The 21,722-nt window shown below is 44.0% G+C and overlaps 1 protein-coding gene across 3 annotated transcripts; it reads right to left on the reverse strand.

Moving 5' to 3' along the window:
* Positions 1–8,260: 8,260 nt before the first annotated feature.
* Positions 8,261–20,740, reverse strand: LOC101025813 (ankyrin repeat domain-containing protein 18B-like). 3 transcript variants are annotated; one of them, XM_031661239.1, is made up of 7 exons: positions 20,177–20,740; positions 19,370–19,581; positions 17,786–18,008; positions 14,237–14,290; positions 13,403–13,458; positions 11,631–11,803; positions 8,261–11,477 (listed from the first exon to the last, which is right to left on the reverse strand). In XM_031661239.1, the coding sequence occupies exons 1-4, from the start codon at positions 20,462–20,464 to the stop codon at positions 14,246–14,248; spliced, it is 768 nt and encodes a 255-aa protein (XP_031517099.1). In that variant the 5' UTR covers positions 20,465–20,740; the 3' UTR covers positions 8,261–11,477; positions 11,631–11,803; positions 13,403–13,458; positions 14,237–14,245. The 3 variants fall into 3 exon arrangements, with proteins under 3 accessions (XP_031517099.1, XP_031517100.1, XP_031517098.1); XM_031661240.1 differs by having other exon boundaries at positions 11,631–11,806; XM_031661238.1 differs by lacking the exons at positions 8,261–11,477; positions 11,631–11,803; positions 13,403–13,458; positions 14,237–14,290 and adding an exon at positions 14,452–15,477 and having other exon boundaries at positions 20,177–20,739.
* Between the last annotated feature and the right edge of the window lie 982 nt (positions 20,741–21,722).

Below are 21,722 nucleotides of genomic sequence, written 5' to 3' on the forward strand. Positions count from 1 at the left end.
GGAGCGAAAGTTACTGACTGGCTGAAGGAAAAGAGATAAAAAACAAGCAAGAGATCCTAGCCCTGCTAACAGCCCTATGGAGGCCAGAAAAGTTAGCCATTGTGCATTGCCCAGGGCATCAGAAACCAACTACTCCAACTGCTCAAGGCAACTTTCTGGCAGACCAAACTGCAAGGAATGTGGCAAAGGCTCCCAGCCAACTCCTTACACTCCAGCTCCCTGACCCGGGCCCCCGGGACTTGCCATATTTCCCTGAATATTCAGAACAAGATCTCCAGTGGATTGACAAACTTCCCCTGAAACAAATCCAGAATAGGTAGTGGACTGATACTAATGACCAAACCATCCTACCAGAAAAATTAGGACAACAGGTGTTAGAACACATCCACCGAACCACCCACCTGGGGGCCCGGCGGATGATAGACCTGATCAGACGCTCCAAGCTCAAAATCAGACATATAGCTGAGACGGCCAGCAGTATCGTGACAAGTTGCAAAGTCTGCCAGCTTAACAACGCATACCCCCAATCTCAAGCTGCAACAGGAACAAGGCTCAGAGGAACCAGGCCTGGTATCTACTGGGAAGTAGATTTTACTGAAATAAAGCCAGGAAAGTACGGGTACCGGTACTTACTTGTCTTTGTAGATACTTTTTCAAGGTGGACTGAAGCATTCCCAACCAAAAGAGAAACTGCTCAGGTTGTAGCAAAGAAAATTCTGGAAGATATCCTTCCCAGGTATGGCTTCCCCGTCCAGATAAGGTCAGATAATAGGCCCGCTTTCGTCGCTAAGGTAAGTCAGGATTTGGCTTCCATCCTTAAGGCAAATTAGAAACTCCATTGCGCTTACAGGCCCCAGAGTTCAGGACAGGTAGAAAGGATGAATCAGACCTTAAAAGAGACCTTAACTAAATTGACTATGGAGACTGGCGCTAATTAGGTAGTCCTTCTCCCCTACGCTCTGTTCCAGGCCCGTAATACCCCTTACAGACTAGGCCTTACCCCTTATGAAATCATGTATAGTAGACCCCCACCCCTAGTTCCCAGCCTAAAAGATAATCTGCTCAAGTCTGAAACAGAAAATGTCTCTGAACTCTTATTTTCCCTACAAGCCTTGCAGAAAATTCATCAAGAAATCTGGCCCAAGCTGAAGGAACTATATGAGACCGGTCCCCCGCCGACACCCCATCCATACCAGCCGGGAGACTGGGTCCTGGTCAAGCGACACCGGCAAGAGACCCTAGAACCCAGCTGGAAAGGACCACTCCAGGTACTCCTAACCACACCCACCGCCCTAAAGGTAGAAGGCATCGCGTCGTGGATCCACTACACCCACGTCAAGCCGGTGGACCCAACCTCCGACCTCCTGGGACCAATCACGGCGGCGGCTGAAGCACCGGACACGTGGACTGTGGACAGAGCTAAGAACAACCCCTTAAAACTCACCCTGCGCCGACAGCATAGCTCACTGCAAACATGCAGTTAGGTAGTCTGACTCTAACGTTAGTCGCCCTAGTGGCCGCTGGGGAAAACATAAAGCCAGCTTTGTCTGGAGATTCTGGCTTTATGAAAACCAAACCCACCCTAGGCAACCTCATAAGCCCAGGAAATTAGTGGCCAGTGCAGATTGCCCCTCCTCAAGGTGCAATAGCCCAATTTTACTAAATTTTACCCATTTCCCAATAGCCAAACCAGTGGCACCAATAATATGCTTCGAGTATGATCAGACTCAATACAATTGTAAGCACTATTGGTGGCACCAAAGTGCTGGCTGCCCTTATAACTATTGTATCGTCCATAAATACCAATGGTGAGGTGGAAAAGAACAGATAAACCCCAGATGGCCCTTCCATCGTAGACGAGATGGAGACCTTTCATATACATGGATAGTTAAAGACCCCTGGAACTCCCGCTAGACCACGCCTCAACACAGGGCTGTATACTACTCCTCTGCCTCCACATGGCCTAGTAGTCACCTCTATCTGTGGCGGGGTCTAGTGCAGGTACGGCCCCTGGTCCATGGAAATATCCAGCGACAAGAAAACCGCCTGACACAAGATTTACATCCTTTTTCCTGGTTAAAATTATTGCAAGAAGGATTAGAACTTGCTAACCTTACAGGACTTCACAGCCTGTCTGGCTGCTTTCTGTGTGCCACTCTAAGGCGTCCACCGCTAACCGCTGTCCCCCTGCCATGAGGATCCTCTACCTCTGCCCAAGCTAACAACCACCGCAACCTCTCATATGCCTCTATCCCTAACGTGCCACTATACCTAAACCCCAGCCAAGAGAAGTTTCCCTACTGTTTCTCAAGAACTAATTCCAGCCTCTGCAGCATCACTGCAATGCCCCCTAATATCACCTTAAAGGCTCCGTCAGGCATATTCTTCTGGTGTAATGGAACATTATCTAAAAACCTATCGAGCCCCTCTGTTACCAACCTACTGTGTCTTCCTGTCACATTAGTTCCCCGGTTGACTCTACTTACTGCCGGTGAGTTCCTAAGGTATACCGGTAACTGGACTAGTGCTGTTATTCACCCAGTCCCTAGACTAAGACCTGCACGAGCCATATTTCTCCCCCTCATTGCAGGAATCTCCCTCACCGCATCCTTCATGGCAGCCGGACTGGCGGGGGGAGCCTTAGGTCACACCCTCATAGAAAGTAACAAGCTGTACCAACAATTTGCCGTTGCTATGGAGGAGTCAGCTGAGTCCCTTGCCTCCCTCCAGCGGCAGCTCACGTCCCTAGCACAGGTAACCTTGCAGAACCGGAGGGCCTTAGACCTACTCACTGCTGAAAAAAGAGGTACGTGTATGTTCCTAAAGGAAGACTGTTGTTTCTACATAAATGAATCAGGACTTGTGGAGGACCGGCTCCAACAGTTACACAAGTTAAGCACAGAAGTAAGAACACGGCAGTTTGCTTCAGCTGTAGACCAATAGTAGAACTCATCTATGTTTTCTCTGTTAGCCCCCTTCCTTGGACCCCTGCTGAGTCTTCTATTTCTGCTTACCGTAGGACCTTGTGTTGTTAACAGAATTTTGCGGTTCGTTAGAGAAAGGTTTGACACTGTACAACTCATGGTCCTCAGAGCCCAATACCAACCTGTAAACGCTGAAACAGAATAAGACTTGTAAGACCCAAGATTGGCTCTAGAGATACCTGAAAAGAAAGGAGGAATGAGAGGAGCCGGGCACATTCCTCAGCCCCGGGCTCAAAACAAACGAGCCCAGTACAAACACATCCCATCCTCCCATCCCACCACATATCGCCATATATCTCTCAAACTTCCTGAGCCCAGTACAAACACATCCCATCCTCCCATCCCACCACATATCTCTCAAACTTCCTGAGCCCAGTACAAACACCACCTGGAAGGTCTCCGATAAGGAGACAGCCGTTCAAGGTTTTACTGAAAGCGCGGGAACCGAAAGAATTCCTTTGTTCCCCTGTAACTTTTGGGCTCTAAAAAAGCAAGCACTCGCATTGTTCGGGGCCCTCTTGTATGCTGTGTAATGGAGGGACCAGGTTCGAACTTGTCATAAAGATCCTTGCCGCTTGGCTTTGACTCTGGACTCTGGTGGTCTTCTTTGGGGAACAGAGGGTTTGGGCATAACAGTTTCACAGATCTCCAGGGCAAGGTCACCCTGCAGCCACGTTCCTTGCTACAGCAAAACAAAAGTAACCTTGGTTTCTGTTCCCAGTAAGTTCCTAGTTTTCATCTGAGACCTCATAAGCCTGGCCTTCACTGTCCCTCCTTCTGTCAGCATTTTAATCACAACTGTTTAACAAGTCTCTACAATGGTCCAAACTTTCCCTCATCTTCCTGTCTTCTTTCAAGCCCTCCAAACTCTCCAACCTCCGGCTGTTAGCCACTTCTGAACTTGCTTTTACATTTTCAGCTATCTTTGTCACAGCCTGGCAATGTAGAAGGAAAAAAAAGTCCATTTTCAGGGGCAAACTTCAAGAAGTATTCAGATACTTGCATTAAAAAGAAGACCAGTATTATTAATAGCCAACACGATGTGGAAAAGTAATTGAAGGCATTTCATAGCTTCACTTTGCAGTACTAATTTTCTGTATGATCATAACAAAAGGGGTTTAGTTGGCTTATGGTTCTGTAGGCTGTAAAGAAAGCATGTAACTTCTGCTTCTGGGAGGACTCAGGAAGCCTCCCCATCATACCAGAAGGACAAGCAGCAATAAAATGTTGCATATGGCAGGAGTAGGAGCAAGAGAGAGAGAGGAAAGAGGTGTCACACCCTGTTATACAACCAGATCTCATGAGAACTCAATATCACAAGGTCAGCATCAAGAAGATAGAGCTTAACCATTGGTGAAGGATCTACCACCCAACACACCTCCACCCCCTACTGTTTCTAGGCAGAAGCCTGATGCAGAGGCAGAGCCTCTTGGAAAACCCCTACTAGGGCAGTGCAGAAGGAAAAGATGGGCTTGGAGCCCCTAGGCAGGAGGCCACCATCCTCCAGACCCCAGATTCAGAAACCCACCAACAGCTTGCACCCTCAGTATGGAAAAGCTACAGACACTCAACACCAGCCCAGCCCATGAGAGTAGCCATGGGGGCTAAAGCCTGCAAAGCCACAGTGCACTGTCCTAGTAGAGGTTTTCCATGAGCCTCTGCCTCTGCAGCAGGTTACTCCCCCTTCCTACTACCCCCGACCCTCACATCACCCTACGGCCAGCCTACTCCTTCCCCCCCCCCCCCCCCCCTTCTCCTTACACCCCAACCACCTACCATCCATGATTAAATCACCTCCCACCAGGCTTCACCTCCAAAATTTGCGATTACAATTCCACATTTTTCTAGGGAAACACAGCCAAACCATATTATTCCGACCTTGACCCTTTCAAATCTCATGTCCTTCTCACAGGGTAAAATACAATCATGCCTTTTCAAAAGTTTCCAAAAGCCTTAACTCATTCCAGCATTAACTCAAATATAAAAAGTTCAAAGTCTCATTTGATACAAGGCTACAGTCTCTTTTGCCTATGAGTCCCTGAAGTTAAAATGGAGTGCTTTTCTTTCAAGGTACAATGATGGTACAGGTATTGGGTAAGATTTCTCAATCCAAAGGGAAGAAATTTCCCAGAAAAGTAACACAAACGGGACCACAGGCCCAATGCACATCCAAAACCCGGCAGACCAGTATTCATTCAATCCCACAGCTACAAAATCATGAAGGGAACTATCAGGACAGCATTAAGGAGATGGTGTTTAACCATTTGTGAAGGATCTGCCCCCCACCCCTGCCTTTCACTCCCAACCCCACCATAATTCCCCCTAATTTACCGCATCATCCCTCCTTCCAACCTCCACTCTCCACCATGATTAAATCACCTTCCACCAGTCCCCACCTTTAACATTTTCCATTACAATTCCACATGAGTTTTGGAAGGGACACAGAGCCAAATCATATTATTCTGTCCCTGCCCCTGCAAATCTCATGTCTTTCTCACATTGCAAAATACAATGATGCCTTCCCTACAGTTCCCCAAATCTTAACTCACTCCAGCAAATGTCCAAAGCCCAAAGTTTCATCTGAGACCAGCATACAGTCCCTTCTGCCCATGAGCGTCTGAATTATAAAGCAAGTTAACTACTTCCAAGGTACAATGATGGTACAGGCAATGGGTAAGCATTCCCAGCCAATAGAATAAAAATGCCAGAACGAAAAACAAACACCAATGGGACTCACAGGATACATGAACGTCCAAAACCCAACAGGCCATTCAATCCTACAGCTCCAAAATCATCCTTTTGGAATCCTTGTCCCACATCCAGGGCACAGGGGTGTGAGGGCTGGGCTCCCAAGGCTTTGGGCAGGTCTCTACCTGTGGGTTTGCAGTGATCAGCCCCTGCGGCTGCCCTCATGGACAGGGCTGGCGTTGAGTGCAGCTTTTCCACACTGAGGGGGCAAGCTGTTGGTGAGTTTATGAATCTGGGGTTTGGAGGATGGTGCCTCCCTGTGTGAGGGCTTCAACCCAATACGTCCCTTCTTTGCTGCCCTAGTAAAGATTTTCCATGAGGCTCTGCCTCTTGGAAAGGTTTCTGCCTGGACACCCAGGCTTTTCAGTACATCCTCTGGAGTCTAGACGCAGGCTCTTAAGCCTCTAGTCTCTTGCTCTGTGCACTACTATGTGGAAGCCATCAAGGCTTGGAGCCAACTGTGAAGCAGTGACCCAAGCTGTACTGGTGTATCTTTCAGCCATGGCTGGCCCTGGAGCTGCAGGGATGCAGGCAGCAGTGTCCTGATGATGGCCGCAGCAGTGAGGCCATGGAGCTGGCCCAGAAAATCATTCTTCTCTCCTCTGCGCCAGGGCCTGTGACAGCAAGGGCTGCTGCAAAAGTCTCTGAAATGCCATCAAGGCTTTTTCCCCATTATCTTGGCTATTTGCACTGGGCTCTTTTTTATGCAGATACTCTAAGTGTTCCCTAATTTTCCTCCTGAAAATCAGCTTTATTTTTGACCATTTGGCTAGGCTGCAAGTTTTTAAAATTTTTGAGCTCTGCTTCTCATTTAAATAGAAGTTGCAACTTGAGGTCATTTCTTAGGTTGCACACAAGAACACAGGCTATTTGACGCAGACAGGACACCTCTTGAGCTATGCTGCCTAGATGTTCATTCCACCAGATACATCCTAAATGATCACCCCCAAGTTCATAGTTTTACAGATCTCCAGGGCAGGGTCATGGTGCAGCCACATTCTTTGCTAAGGTCAATCAAATGTAACCTTGGCTCCTGTTCACAGGAAATTCCTCATTTTCATCTGAGACCTTTTAAGTCCGGCCTTCACTGTCCATCCTTCTGTCAACCCTCCATCACAAGTATTTAACAATTCTTTTCAGTGGTCCAAACTTTTCCTCATCTTGCTGTCTTCTAAGTGTTCCCAACTTTCCTGACTTCTGTCTTTTACCCACTTCTGAACCTGCGTCTACATTCTCAGCTGTCTTTGTCACAGCCTGGTAATGTAGTAAAAGAAGAAAAGTCCATTTTCAGGGGAAAATTCACAAAGGCTTCAAATATTTGCATGAAAAGAAGCTGAGTGCTGGTTGCCAAGACAAAGAGGAAACGGCCTTGAAGGCATTTCATAGCTCCACTTTACAGCACTAATTTTCTATATAATCATAAAGAAAAGAGGTTTAATTGGCTCACGGTTCTGCAGGCTGTAAAGGAAGCATAGTGGCTTCTGCTTCTAGGAGGACTCAGGAAGCCTCCCAATCATACCAGAAGGCCTAGGGGCAAGGACATGCTTCATATGGCAGGAGTAGAAGCAAGACTGAGAGAGGAAAGAGGTCCCATACCCTGTTATACAACAAGATCTCATGAGAACTCAGTATCACAAGGTCAGCATTAAGAAGATGGTGCTTAACCACTGGTGAAGGATCTACCCCACCAACCTCACTTCCACCACCCACTGTTTCCAGGCAGAAGCCCGCTGCACAGGCAGAGCCAGATTCATAGACCCAACAACAGCTTGCACCCTCACTATGGAAAAGCTACAGGCACTCAACACTAGCCCAGTCCATGAGAGCAACTGTGGGGACTAAAACCTGCAAAGTCACAGGTGCACTGCCCTAGCAGTTTTCCATGAGGCCGTGCCTCGGAAGCAGGCAACTCCCCACTCCCACTACACCCCACCCTTCCACCACCCTACAGCCAGCCTACTCCTCTCCACCCTATCCACCTCTTTTTCCTTCCACCCCTACCCACCTTCCATCCATGATTAAATCACTCCCACCAGGCCCTCATCCTTCTGTCATTCTCTAATCCCTCCAAACCATCCCAATCTCTGTTTGCTACCCACTTTCAACCTGCTCCTACTTTTTCAGGTATCTCTATAGCAGGTTGGCTATGTAGCAATAACACAAAACCCGATTTAAGGGGGAACATTCAAGAAGACTTCAGAAATTTGCATATAAAGAAGTCCTGTGCTAATAGCCAAGACAAATGGGAAAAGGCCTTCAAGACATTTCACAGCTCCTCTCTGCAGTTCTAATTTTCTGTATTATCATAAATAAAAGAGGTTTAACTGACTCGGGATTCTGCAGGCTGTGAAGGAAGCATAGTGTCTTTTGTTTCTGGGAGGAGTCAGGGAGCCTCCTAATTATACCAGAAGGCCAAGGGACAATGAGCTGTCTCCCATGGCAGGGGTAGGAGCAAGACAGAGGAAAGAGGTTCCACAGCCTGTTAAACAGCCAGATCACATGAGCACTAACTCACTATCAGGACAGCATCAAGGGGATGGTCCTTTATCATTTGTGAAGGATCTACCCGCACCATTTTATGACTAAATCTTTTTCCACCTAGGCCCTGCCTCTAACATTAGGGAGTATAATTCCACATGGGTTTTTGTAGGGACACAGAGACAAACCGTATTATTCTGTCCCTGACCCTACAAATGTCATGTCCTTTTCACATTGTAAAATCCAATCATGCCTTGCCAGCATGAGTCTTAACTCATTTCAGCATTAATTCATTTCAGCATTAACTCAAAGTTACAAAGTCCAAAGTCTCATCTGAGTCAAGGCAACAGTCACTTTTGCCTATGAGCCTCGGAAATAGAAAGGGAATTCACTGCTTCTAAGGCACAATGATGGTACAGGCATTGTATAAGCTTTCCATATCCAAAAGGAAGACATTTTCCAGAAATCTTATATCTGAGACCTCCTCAGCCTGGCCTTCACTGTCCATGTTTCTGTCAGGATTTCTGTCACAACCATTTAACCAGTCTCTATGATGGTCCAAAAGTTTTCTCATCTATCTGTCTTCTTTTGAGCCCTCCAAACTCTTCCAACCTCTGTCCATTGCCTAGTTCCAAAACTGCTTCCACATTTTCAGGTATCTTTATAGCAATGCTCCAATCCTCATTTGCCATTTTCTGTATGATTTGTTTTGAAAAAGAGGTTGAATTGACTCATGGTTCTGCAGGGTGGACAGGAAGCACAGTGGCTTCTGCTTCTGGGAGGCCTCAGAAACCTTTCAATCTTCGTGCAAGGAAAAGAGTGAGTTGTCTCACACGGCAAGAGGAAAACACACAGAGTAGGAACATGACACAGAGTTTTCAATGAACAGGTCTCATGAGAAGTCACTCATAATTGTGAGGACAGTAGCAACGGGATGCTGCTAAACCATTCATGAGAACTTTGCCTTCAGGATTCAATCTCCTTAGACCAGGATCCACCTTCCACATTAGGAAATATAATTCAACAGGAGATTTGGTGGGGACACATACAAATTACATCATCAATCTTTGAGTATAAAGACATCCACAGCAGGCTTTATCCAGCCAACTTCTTGGAGATTCTTTATAGGATTTGAGGCCTATAGCACATACACTAAAATATTCACACTTCAAAAGCAATAAAATAAGTGGTAACATTCTTCCAAAAATTACAATGGTAGTGTAGGCATTCATAGCATGATTTAATTCATGTTTGCTACTGTTTCTATTCTATCATCATATTAACTGTTTCCTACACAATTCTGTATTCAGCTGGATTTCAGTTGATCACAAAACCATCCTTGTGCTACCACCGATAGCAGGCACTAGCTCTTTGCTCTAGTGTTATTATTCTCTGTAGAATGAATCCTTGAACTGGAAACAGTCCACGATCGAGTATCTAGTCATTCAACACTATCAATTCCTGGGTGACTTTTTGAAAAACCAGTATCTTTTGCTGCAAGAAATACTGCATCTGCGAGTCCATGTCTCTCATTTGAATTGGATGGAAGCAGTGAATTTCAGCCAAAGTGGCCAAAGAAATCCTGTTCCTGTGATTCTGACGTCATCAGCCTCTGCACCTCTGTCTTCACTTCTGCCACATATTGCCGGCTCTCCGTGACTTTGGTAAGAGCGTCCTTGTGCATGTGGATGATGTCCAGGATGTTGGTCTGGTGTCCCTGAGACAGCACTAACAGGTCCATGACTGGGTCCAGGTCCTGCCTGGGCTGACTGGCAAAGAGCCAATCAGTGTTGAAGGCATCTCTGGTGAAGTGATGGCCTGCTCCAGTTCCAAGACCTGGCCGAGGCTGAAGAACTGGCCACCTTCTGATGCTCTTTCTTAAAGCCCATCACCATCATCTGCTTGCATGTCAACTCATTGGCTGTGAAGTTGAGCTGAGTGCCCTGTTGTCCATCTTCCTGGTAAAGCACTCAAAGCCATCAATCTTGCTCTCTCACTTCTAAAGGTTGAGGGTCACCTTGGAGGTGGGCTCAGGGTCAGGAAGAAGCTAGAATTCACCATCTCATCCTTCTCAGCCTTCCTCTTGCCCTGTCTCCAGGCTGTCTCTTCAGCACTGGTGGGGCACATCAGGAAGTGATGGAAGATGTGGCACTGTGCCCGCACCCAGAAGCTGGCCGTGTGGTTCACCCACCAGACTGGGCCCTTTCTGTACTTGAGCATAGAGTCCTCCTCAAGATGGCTTGTGGTCTGCCTCTTGGCACCAAAGAAGCCCACAGTGCTGTAGGAGCCCTGATGCATGGACCGGAGCCCCAAAGGCAGCGCACACCCTGCTCCTGAGCCTGCTGCTCATTTTCTCTATGTGGCTCCATTTGTAGCATAGTTGTTGCACTGAGGCCTGTGCATGCCAGGCAAGGCCAAGCTGGCTTAAAGAGCAACCAGCCACCTCTGCAAGGGTGTGCCAGGAGCAGGTGGATCAGCCACCAACCTCACTCGCTGCCCTCAGGGTAAATCAGTAATTCTGCCCTGGAGGTAGGGCCCCAGTGCCATCTGCTTTTCCTCAGGCCTCTGCTCCATCAGCCATCAGGTGGCAGCTACTCAGGCTGTGGGAACCTGGCCACCCCTGCTTCCTTAAGGGGGTGAGGTTGGTGGCTGGTCCACCTTCTCCAGGCACACCTGTGCCCTCTGCACAGGCCCTGGGTACTGACAGGCTGCTCTGAGTGAGCTTGTCCTGTCTTGGGCCAAATTCTAAGTCTGGCCAGGGCCATAGAAGGCTGAGTCCCCTGGGTGGTAATCCTGGTTGCTGCTGGGGGCCCATGGTGCCCTTCGCCTCCCAGGGCGCAAGATGAGGCCCGACTGGGCCAGGACCCTTTAGGTATGGATCTTATTCCCCAGGAGGGGGCCTCTGTCCCACAGGCTGGGTGAGAAGATGTATGGCATGCTGCTGGCTGCCAGGGTTGTCGGGATGCCACGTTCACCTTTCCCTCCAGGGACATCAAAGTGACGAGCTTCCCCTTTGAGAACGACTTCCCAAGGCCCAGGTACCATCTGGGGCTGCAGGGCAGCTGTCCGCATGCTTCCCTGGCTTCTTCCATGTTGTGCTCATCACTACCCATCAAGGGGGGTCAGATGCAGGCACCATGCAGGGCAGTTGTCTCTGGATCTGCTTCTTGGCTATCATGGAGCCAGACTGGGCCTGGTGATAGGGCCCTGATGGGGTTGTCCTGGTGGTCCTTGGGGGGGGTCCAGAGGAGATGCAGAATGGAATTGCTGTGAGGATAAATAAGATGACTGTCAGCACAGAACAGGCACCTGGTGAGTGCTCAGGGATTACCCTCAGTAGCTGCCCAGAGGCCAAAACCACCCACCTGATAGCTACTGTCCCTAAGCCAGGAGGAAGAGAACAGAGCAGGTTCCACTCACCTGAGTCTGATCAGTCAGCTGTGCTGAGATGTGCCTTTCACCTAGAAAACAGTCCTTCACGCAGAGCCACTCACGGATACTGCTGTGTGTCTCTAACTGCTCCACAACACAGAGGCAATGGGGGCTCAGCAACAGTGACATCGTGGGGTGACACAACCCACCACAACTGGAGCCTGCTTGGGTCAAGAGGGCCCAGAGTCAGTGTCCTCTATCCACTGAACTGACATGTGTGCATGCAATGTGTTTGTGCATCTGTGTGTGTGTGTACATATGGGTGTGTTTGTTTGTCTTGCTTCTCTGGCCAGACCTAGCTGCTCCACTCACAGGTGCATCCAGGTCCTCATCACTGTCACCACCAGGGCGCAGGGCCAGCATTAGAGCCTCCACAGGTGCTCCCCAATCTCTGCCCTCCCCACGGAAGGTGGTCCTGGGAATGCAGACAGAGGAAGGGTGCCGGACAGAGCAGAAAGGGCTGGCACCCTCTCTAGGTGGAACCCAGGTCAAGTGTAAAGTTCTAGGTCTGTCAAGCAGTGTGGATTCAACATATCTTCTCACGTACTCTTTCTAGCAACCCTCCAAGGTGCCCTGACCCAGCTTCCCTACAGATGGAGGCAAGGAGGATCCACAGACAAACCCCTTGCCTAAGGTCACACAGCGGCCAATTGGCCAGGTTCCTACTGACCAGGCACCCTTAACCAGGTACCCACTGACGAGGCCCCTAATGACCACTCCTCCATTGACCAGGTCCCACTGACCAAGTCCACACTGACCATGTCTCCATAACCAGGCCCCCATTAATAGGCCTCATGGACCAGACCCCACTGACCAATTTCCCATTGACTTGGTTCCCACTGACAAGACCACAATTTACCAGGTTGCTGCTAACCCCACCTCCACTGAACAATTCTCCATGGATCAGTCCCTAGCTGACCGAGCCCCCTCTGACCAGGCCCTCACTGACCAGGCTTCAAGCCACTAAGGCCCCACACTGACCATGCCCCTAGTATACTGAATAGACCCCATCAATTGTTTACGTTCCAGCAGTTCAGGTTCCATGAATAAGGCCACCACTGACCAGGTCCCCACTGACTAGGCTTCCAATGACTAGGTCACCAGGTTCCCACTGGTAAGGCCTTCACTAAGGAAGCTGCCACTAACCTGGTCCCTGCTGATCAGGTCCCAACTGACCAGGTCCTGATGACCAGGTCATCTCTGACCATGGTCCACTGATGAGGTCCTTGAGCAGCTGTGTTCAAAGTCTCATTACAATGCCCCCATCAGCCCACAGACCCTCCCGCCCTGTATGTGTGCCCAGAGGTCAGGCACTGGGGGTTTTCTTGGGCCCCAAGGCCTCTCCTCCAAGACACAGGGAGAGACAGTCAGCCTCAGGCTCCAGGTGCCCAGCTTCATATTCACCCCTCAAGGCACTCTGGGTCCATCTCAAAGGAGACAGTGAGGTGGCCTGGCACTGCCTGGACACGCCATCTATCCTATTCCAGAGTGTCAGAGTGCGAGGAAGGGAGAGACATTTGGCAGAGGAGACACCCTGTGCTGCTGGGTCTCCCAGGGCCCATCTCGCAGAGCCCCAATCTAGAGACACAGCACAGAGGCTGCAGGGAGACTAATCCAGAACCCTTGAGGCTGAGCCAGGGACCACGTCAGGACTGTCCCCAGATAGCCAGAAGGCCCTCTGCTAGTTTCTTGGTACCTTAGTGGATGTAGCAACAGTTCTTCTGTTGGGGACTAGTGAGTGCATGCTGGGGAAGACTCACCTGTGCTTCCTCGGTGGCTCCAACTCTGCTTCTAAGAAAAATTACTCATTCTAGGGCTGAGGCAGAGAAAATACAAGATTAGCTTAGAACATCTTGTGCCAGAAAGTAAAAAAGTGCTGACAGAGTAACGGGGACAAATAAGAAGGACATAAAGTCAGCTTGAAATGTCTACTCCTGGCCTAATCTTGGGGAATTGGAGCACCAGAATCATGAGCTTTCCCTTCTCCCTTATTTATTGGTTTTATTTCTCCATGTAGAACAAAGAAGAGAATAAGAAAATAATCATCTGGCAACCATCGCAGTAATAATTGTTCAAAGACAAGTCATCAATGAAATGCTAAATCTAGTGGGTTTTGAGGAGTAACCAGATGTTTACAGAGCCTCAAAGTATCTCCACACAAAATACTGTTGAACTACAAAAAGAAAATCATAACATTAGTATGGATGAACCTGGCAGGTACTCCTTAAGTCTCCTACTATATGTAGTAATAAAAATTGTAAAATGAAAATAAGCCTTTGATGACCTTTACTAAAGTATCAATGATGACTTGGTTGTTTGGCTGTTTAAACAACTGACATTTGGGCAATTTGAGTATGCCAAACTCAATGGATCATTTGCAAGATCCACTTAAAACTTAAGGAGGCGAAGAAACATCATTTAAAATACCATAAAAATTTTCATCATACATATGATATGAAAATGTTATATATTTATGAAAAACAATTAAAATTTCATGTAAATGGCCCAGTGATAAAGTTTTATGATCTTTTAAATCACACAACTTTTCTTTAAGATTTTCTGGTTAAATATCCTCTTCATTAGATGTGGCTTACCAGTGGATTCTAGAGAAGAAAGTAGACCGGAGCAAGTGCCCAACACATCAAAAGCTGGAAAGAAAAAGAAAGAATTATGTTCTTTACCTAAAACATTTCAGTTAACCAAGTGTAACTTTAAAATGTAAAGCATTGAGAACGTTATCAGAGTTAATAAGAATGAGGAATATGTATGTACAATTACAATACAAAACTACTATTAAATAATTGTGGTTAAATATCACAGCTTTTTCATTCTTCATTCATGTACTCAACAGCCACATGCTAAGGTACTAGAACTAGCACTGGAATTACAAGATGAAGATGGCATGGTCCACCTCTCAACAGTCATATGCTATAACCTAAAAAACAGGCAGGCAATGTCCATATAGAGTCACAGATACCATGACAGGTATACAGCAGGGCACTACTGGAACACACAGAAGGGACATCTATTTCACTTTTGTGTCAATATCATGGGCTTTCTGGTGGAGGAGATGCATAGGTTGATGCCTGAAGGACAAAGAAAAGCTTGCCAGATAGAGGAAAGAGGCGAAGGCAAAGAGCCTGATGTGAGAAAGAGCCCTGCAGAGTTCTACTCCGTCCACTTTGGTGCTAGAGCAAAGGGCAGAGTGCGGTAAGTGGCAAGAGACAAGGCTGAGTAACTAGACAATTACATTGACATGGGTGTTTTTATTTCATGGTGAAAATTTTAGAACTTTTCCTGAGAACAGATGTAAGACAAGTCAATGACACAGTAAACGACAGGAGGTTTAAAATGCCACCTGTCAAGTGGCTGCTTATGAAGGGTTATTGCTCAGCTAAGTATTTCTAAGTGAGTCTGAGGTCTGTTGGCCTTCAGTCTGTACCAAAACCCTGAGAACCTGACGATGCCTTTGTTTTCTGAGAATCGTTTCAGTGTGCTGGCTGACAGTTCCATGAGGATGGCAAAAGTGAAGAAATTGTAGAGCCAGTGAAAAAGAGATGCATAGACTTCTTGGGAATTTTTTAAGGTATGTAACATGACGAATTAACAGTGCATAAGTATACTCTTCACTGTGAAAGTTTTTATTTTCACATCTTTCATTAGATGTGTGTAAGAAAAAGATACTGTACATAGTATCTACTAACCCACAATGAAAAGGAATGCCATTTGCTATTTACACTTTATTACCAAAATAAACCTAAATTTAATTAATAAATTTTGGCAACATACTTCTCTTTGTTTCTCTAATTATTTGTTCTACACAGTCCGGCTCCATCTAAAATAAGTTAAAATAATAATAATGTTTAAGTTAAACAAGAAACATTATCATGAAAATAAGATATCACTTACAAAATGTGGCCTTTAGAATTTTTAGTGACTAGACATAACATAAGTTTGCTTAGATAGAAAAATAATCACATAAGTGAAATTTCTACTTATTTTAAGTTTAGATAATAGAGGCTGTATCTGTGTAATGCTATTTAGAGTAATCTGACAAAAATAGATAATATTGGTCTATTGGATATACATAATTTTAGAAAGGCTGGTCACAGCGGCTCACACCTGTAATCCCAGCACTTTTGGAGGCAAAGGTGGGCAGATCACAAGGTCAAGAGATCGAGACCATCCTGGCCAACATGGTGAAACCCTGTCTCTACTAAAAATACAAAAATTAGCTGGGCATGTTGGCGCATGCCTGTAGTGCCAGCTACTCAGGCGGCTGCGGCAGGAAAATCACTCGAAGTCAGGAGGCGTAGATTGCAGTGAGCTGAGACTGTGCCACTGCACTCCAGTCTAGTGACAGAGTGAGACTCCATCTCAAAAGATAAAAAGAAAAAAAAGGTTAAACAATTAAAGTCATATTTTGCAATGAATGCATTGCTTTGAAATTCTTAGCAAAACTCTGCCCTTTATAAAAAGTTTAATCATTTTTTACGTTAATAAATTTTTTCTTAAAAAGAAATTTCTATTCTCTACTTATAGAAAAAATATTTTTATAGTACATTTTTCTTTTATTTTCTAGTTTGTATTCTAAATTAAAGTGGAACCTGTGTAAGTTTATTCCAAAGGTATATTGAGGGATGCTGAGGTTTAGAGTACAAGTGAATCCATCACACAGGTAGTGAGCATAGGACCCAAGAAGTAGTTTTTCAATCCTGGCCCACTCTGTGCCTCCCCGTTCTTATTTCCCAGTGTCTACTGTTCCCATGTTCACGCCAACGTACACCTAATGTGTAGCTCCCACATGTGAGTGAAAACAAGATATTTGGTTTCTGTTTCTGCATTAGTTTGCTTAAGAGAGTGGATTACAACTGTATCCATGTTGCTGCAAAGGACCTGATTTTGTTCTTTTCATGGCTGCACAGTATTCCATGGTATATATGGAATTTTCCAATCTACCTTGGATTTTCAATCTATGTTGGGTGCACCTGGATTGACTCCATGTCTTTCTATTGTGAACAGTGCTGCAATGAACATACATGTGCATGCATCTTTTTGTTACAATGATTTATTTTCCTTCAGGTATACCCCTAGTATAGTAATGGGGTTGCTGTGGGTGGGATTACAAGTGCCTGCCACCATGCCTGGCTAATTTTTGTATTTTTATAGAGACGGGGTTTCATCATGTTGGCCAGGCTGGTCTTAAACTCCTGACCTCAGGTGATCCACCTGCCTTGGCCTCCCAAAATGCTGGGATTATAGGCGTGAGCCACCGCACCTGGCTAAGCACAAAGCTTTTAACAGAAAAATGGAAATGAACCTTTTAGTGTTCTGTTTATTTAATTCATAAAATGCACTTATTTTGGATTCTATTAAATAATAAATATCTGTATGTGGTTAAGTGTTTGGTTGCCAGTCATTCACTTGTGATTATGAGTGGGAAGAGTTAAGAGGGTGCAAAGAAACTTTAAAAGTGGTATAGGCTGGGTACGGAGGCTCACCCTGTAATCCCAGCACTTTGGGAAGCTGAGGCAGTTGGATCACAAGGTCAGGAGGAGTTTGAGATCAGCCTGACCAATATGGTGAAATCCCATCTCTACTAAAAATACAAAAATTAGCCAGGTGTTGTGGCAGGCACCTGTAGTCCCAGCTACTCGGGAGGCTGAGGCAGGAGAATCACTTGAACCTGGCAGGCAGAGGTTGCAATGAGCTGAGATCACGCCACTGCACTCTAGCCTAGGCAACAGAGCAAGACTCCATCTCAAAAAGAAAAGAAAAAAACATGATATGAACCACAGAGAAACTACAATCAAAGACAAAGAATCTCAAAGTATACTGTCAGTTTTCAGGCAATAACATGCATTTTCTAAAACCTAACTTAAATGCAGCTTTTAAAGAAATTTTAAATGTGTCAGTTTAGTCACATTTATTGAACAAAGTTAGCAATGGGTATCTCTTGAAAATGAGAGCTCCAGGGAATTAAAAAATGTAAAGTTCCCATTTCCTTTCTGTGTTAACACAGCTAATTATAATCTTTACTTAACATGCATAAGTCAACAGAACAGCTCAGTATTTCACCAAATTATAAACAAGAATTATATCAAAGAAATGAAACCCAAAAGAGAAACGGTCATATAACTAACCTCAGTCAAGTAGTTCTTGCAGTTATTTGAAGTCTGTGGGTTTGAAGTAGGAATTCTGATGGGCATTTGGGGAATATATTTTCTGTTGAGTCCTCTACTAGTAAGATTTCCAACACAAGGTGACTCTGGGTCTCGCCTTGTAGGAAGAGCGCTGAGAAAATATTTCATCCGCTCTTTCTCCATAAGGAGCTTGGTGCTGATCATTGCTATTTTCTTATTCGATCTGTAAAGATAGCAAAGACAAATGCTTAGTATTTCATTTTTCCTTAAATGATTCTTAATGACTTGCAGTTTTTAAAAAGTTGCCCTGAGAGTAAACCAAATTACCCACTAAACAGTGTTTTCACACCGAAGATGTGTGAGAGCCTACCTGTTGTAAGCAATTATAATTTTAAAATTATTCTAAATAAGTATATGTGTTTCTAAGGTGATTTATACTGAACAAGCAGTTCAAAGGAGGGAAAAGAAATGGCTATCACTGATGTACGGCTCAACAGGTAACCTAGCTGCCTTCTAAAATAGCTCTACTTGTAAGATTCTACAGATTCCATAGAAATATTTGTATTTAAAGGGTAATATGTGGGACAATGAATATGTTAATTTGCTTGACTGTAAGAACCACTTCACTATAAATAATTATACCAAACATCATGTTGTACTCCTTAAAGAATGTAGATTAAGAAAACTAAAATGAACAAAAATAATCTAGGAATACTTGTGTTTAGTAAACCAGTTTTAGGTTTCACCCTTGTACATTTCACCCATTATCTAGGAACAATTAAGCATTTGGCACTGAGGAATAACTCAGAGCAACAACTCCTGGGGGAGAACCAGATTGGTTGGTTGGTGATCAAAGAGAACTAAAGCATCTCTGAAGGCAATTAGCCCCCAGCACTGTGACCAAGGCACTGCAGGTGGGGCTTGTTCTTTCTGCCTTCCACATACCCCTTCACGCTGAACATGGTGTTTTTCTTTTAACCACTTTGTGAATTACACTTCTTTAAATTCCTTGATAATTATTCCCTATTTCACAAGGATGCCTTTCTGTAACACCTTGAAAATGTTACACAAATAGTCTTTCTTGAGGCACCCTCTAGTGATAATACTAAAGATCACAATCAATAACAGTCCCTGACTCAGCGCCAGGAAGTGCCCAGAGTAGCAGTACCACTCGACACTTTGGGTTTAGGTTGTGATCTACCAAAAAATAAATTAAACTCATTAATCTTTCTATTTAGGGAAACTCTGACAAGTAATTTTATAACAAGATCACTTTATTAATTATAAAGCTTCAAAAATACTCAGTGAAAAAACCCAACAGATCAGGTTAACTACATGAGACTTTTCAGGGGAAAAAAGCCATACAAAAGCAAAAAAAAAAAAGAGAGAGAGAATAGAGACAGCAACTATCCTTGATGAACATTTTAAAGGTAAGATTACTTACTAACATTATTTTCCAAAATTACATTAACAGATTAGCATTCACTTCCTACTGATCTCCTGAAGTCATCTCACTAAAAATTATGCTTGCAAAACAAATTAATGAGTTTAATTCGTTTTCTATGAGTGTATGTTTTGACTTACTTCATTATTTTTTTTGACATGGAATTGTTAGCTTTCAATGTTGCTGCAAAGGCTTCCTTATATTCTTCTAATTCGGTTGTAACCTCTTCATAAGCAGTTTTCATTTCGGAGAATTTACATTCCACATCTTTAAGTGTGAGTTCCTTCCTATTTAGTGAAGCCGTATTATCCTTGTTTAACTGCTCTAATTGTTTTTCATACTGTGCTTGTTCCTAAAACAAATGAAAGAATACACTTTTAAAACAATTATTACCTAATTACCATGTTTGTGGTCTTTCATTTTGAGTCAGTGATTCAAAGAGCAATTTTTAATACATTAAAAAAAGAAGCTGAAACTTAACATATTTATCAGCAATATCAACAAAACTAATAACTGAATTCAGAATTAAGTCTAATTTAAATAAATTTGAAATAATAATTATGTCAGTATTAATGTAATCTAGTCATATAAAAATAATAGAATCCATTTATAATTTTAAAAAGTGAACAATGAACAACATAGCTTAAGACCAATTCAAAAGTATCACATAATTTCTAAATCACAGTTTTCTCTTATGCCAACTGGTCTTAATATTGAAATGACTCTATAGTGAGAATCATTACTTTGAAAGATGAATTTTGTTATAAAAATAATGGAAATTTAAATATTTAAAAGAAAAAAGATGCCACTTTTTTTCTAGAACCCTACAAAGGAAATTGCTGTAAGAGAGGCAGAGGAAACACAATATATACATATCCAAAATATAATTTGCAGTGAAACAAATGAAAGCACATTACAGATAAACTTACCTGACTTTAAAAACTAACCTGTAAATGGATTTCTTCTAATTTTTCTATTATCTGCATTGTCTTTTCATCTAGCTCCGATTTATATTCTTGTGCTTTACCAAGTTCTACCATATTGTTTTCCATATGTGTCTTAAGAGTTAATACTTCTTCTTCCAACATCTTTTTATCCTCCTCAAGTTTTTCACATTTCTCTTGTATTTTTCTCATAGATAATAACTCCTGTTGAAGAACTTGATTGTCTTTAGCCAAATTGACACATTTTGAAGATACAGCTTCCTTCTCTGCCATAAGATCATCAAACTGCATGAATAAAATAATATAGTTTGATATAGGCTAAGAATAATCTAATACAAAACCAATAGCAAATTTTGAAAAGTATTTACTTGCAATAACATGTTATCAATAATGTAGCACAGTCTTCAAATGTGAACCCTTAAATTACTCAGAATTTTAAGAGCGAAGTTAAAGCTACCATGAGTCACAAAAATACACGCTCTACTATCATCATCTTTGCCACAGAACACCTGCGCTTGATCTTTTTATTTTCCCGATGATTCATTTTTGTTCCTCCTGAAACGGCACTGAGTGGTCTCTTAGTGAAAAGTGTCCAACCCCTTCCCTCATGGCCACTCCCCAAAATTTGTCAAAAAAAGTTTCAGAGCTATCACATTGAGTTATTTAGGCCAAAGTGATCTCTTAGTGAAAAGTGTCCAACCCCTTCCCTCATGGCCACTCCCCAAAATTTGTCAAAAAAAGTTTCAGAGCTATCACATTGTTATTTAGGCCAAAGTCAATAAATGGCTCTCAGAATAAGACTTTGAAAATAATATAATACTCTAGGCTAGGCCTGGTGACTTGTGCCTGTAATCCTAGCACTTTAGGAGGCTGTGGCAGAAAGATCACTGGAGGCCAGGAATTTGAGATCAGCCAGAGCAACACAGTGAGACACTCATCTCCACAAAAAAATTTTAAAAAATTAGCCAGGCATGGTGGCTCAGGCCTGTAGACCCAGCTAGTTGGGAGCCTGAGGCAAAAGGATGGCTTGTACCCAGAGTTCAGGGGTGCAGTGAATTATGAACACATCTCTGCACTTCTGTCTGGATGACAGACAAAGACCATATCTCAAAAAACCACAAAATAATGAATCCTGAAAATAAGGATTCTGATGCCATAAACCTTTCCCTAAACTGCAAATATTTCATGCTAATTTGAATTGCATTTTAAGAAGTAATGATTCTTGGGGTAAAGGCCATAGAATACAGCACCTAGAAATAAATCCACATATTTACAGCCAACTGATTTTGGACTAAGATGCCAAGAACATACATTGGGGAAAGGACACCCTCTTCAAATGAAAGGCACTGGGAAAACTATCCATATGGAGAATGACACTAGCTTCCTATCTAACACTATATAGCGAAATAAACTCAGAATCAATAGAAGACTGAAGTGTAAGGCCCAAAATTATCAAACTACTATAAGTAAAGATAGGGAAAATTATCAAACTACTATAAGTAAAGATAGGGAAAATTATCAAACTACTATAAGTAAAGATAGGGAAAAT

This window comes from Papio anubis, unplaced genomic scaffold (assembly GCF_008728515.1).
Source record: "Papio anubis isolate 15944 unplaced genomic scaffold, Panubis1.0 scaffold1136, whole genome shotgun sequence".
In the NCBI taxonomy this organism is placed as follows: Eukaryota; Metazoa; Chordata; class Mammalia; order Primates; family Cercopithecidae; genus Papio; species Papio anubis.

Excerpts from the sequence above, each read along its gene's own strand:
- LOC101025813 (XM_031661238.1), bottom strand. The coding sequence starts at position 20,464 with ATGCAGTTTGATGATCTTATGGCAGAGAAGGAAGCTGTATCTTCAAAA. Across the intron at positions 19,582-20,176 it reads TAGAAGAAATCCATTTACAG|GAACAAGCACAGTATGAAAA; the intron begins GTTAGTTTTTAA and ends CATTTGTTTTAG. Across the intron at positions 15,478-17,785 it reads GCAAGAACTACTTGACTGAG|ATGGAGCCGGACTGTGTAGA; the intron begins GTTAGTTATATG and ends AACTTATTTTAG.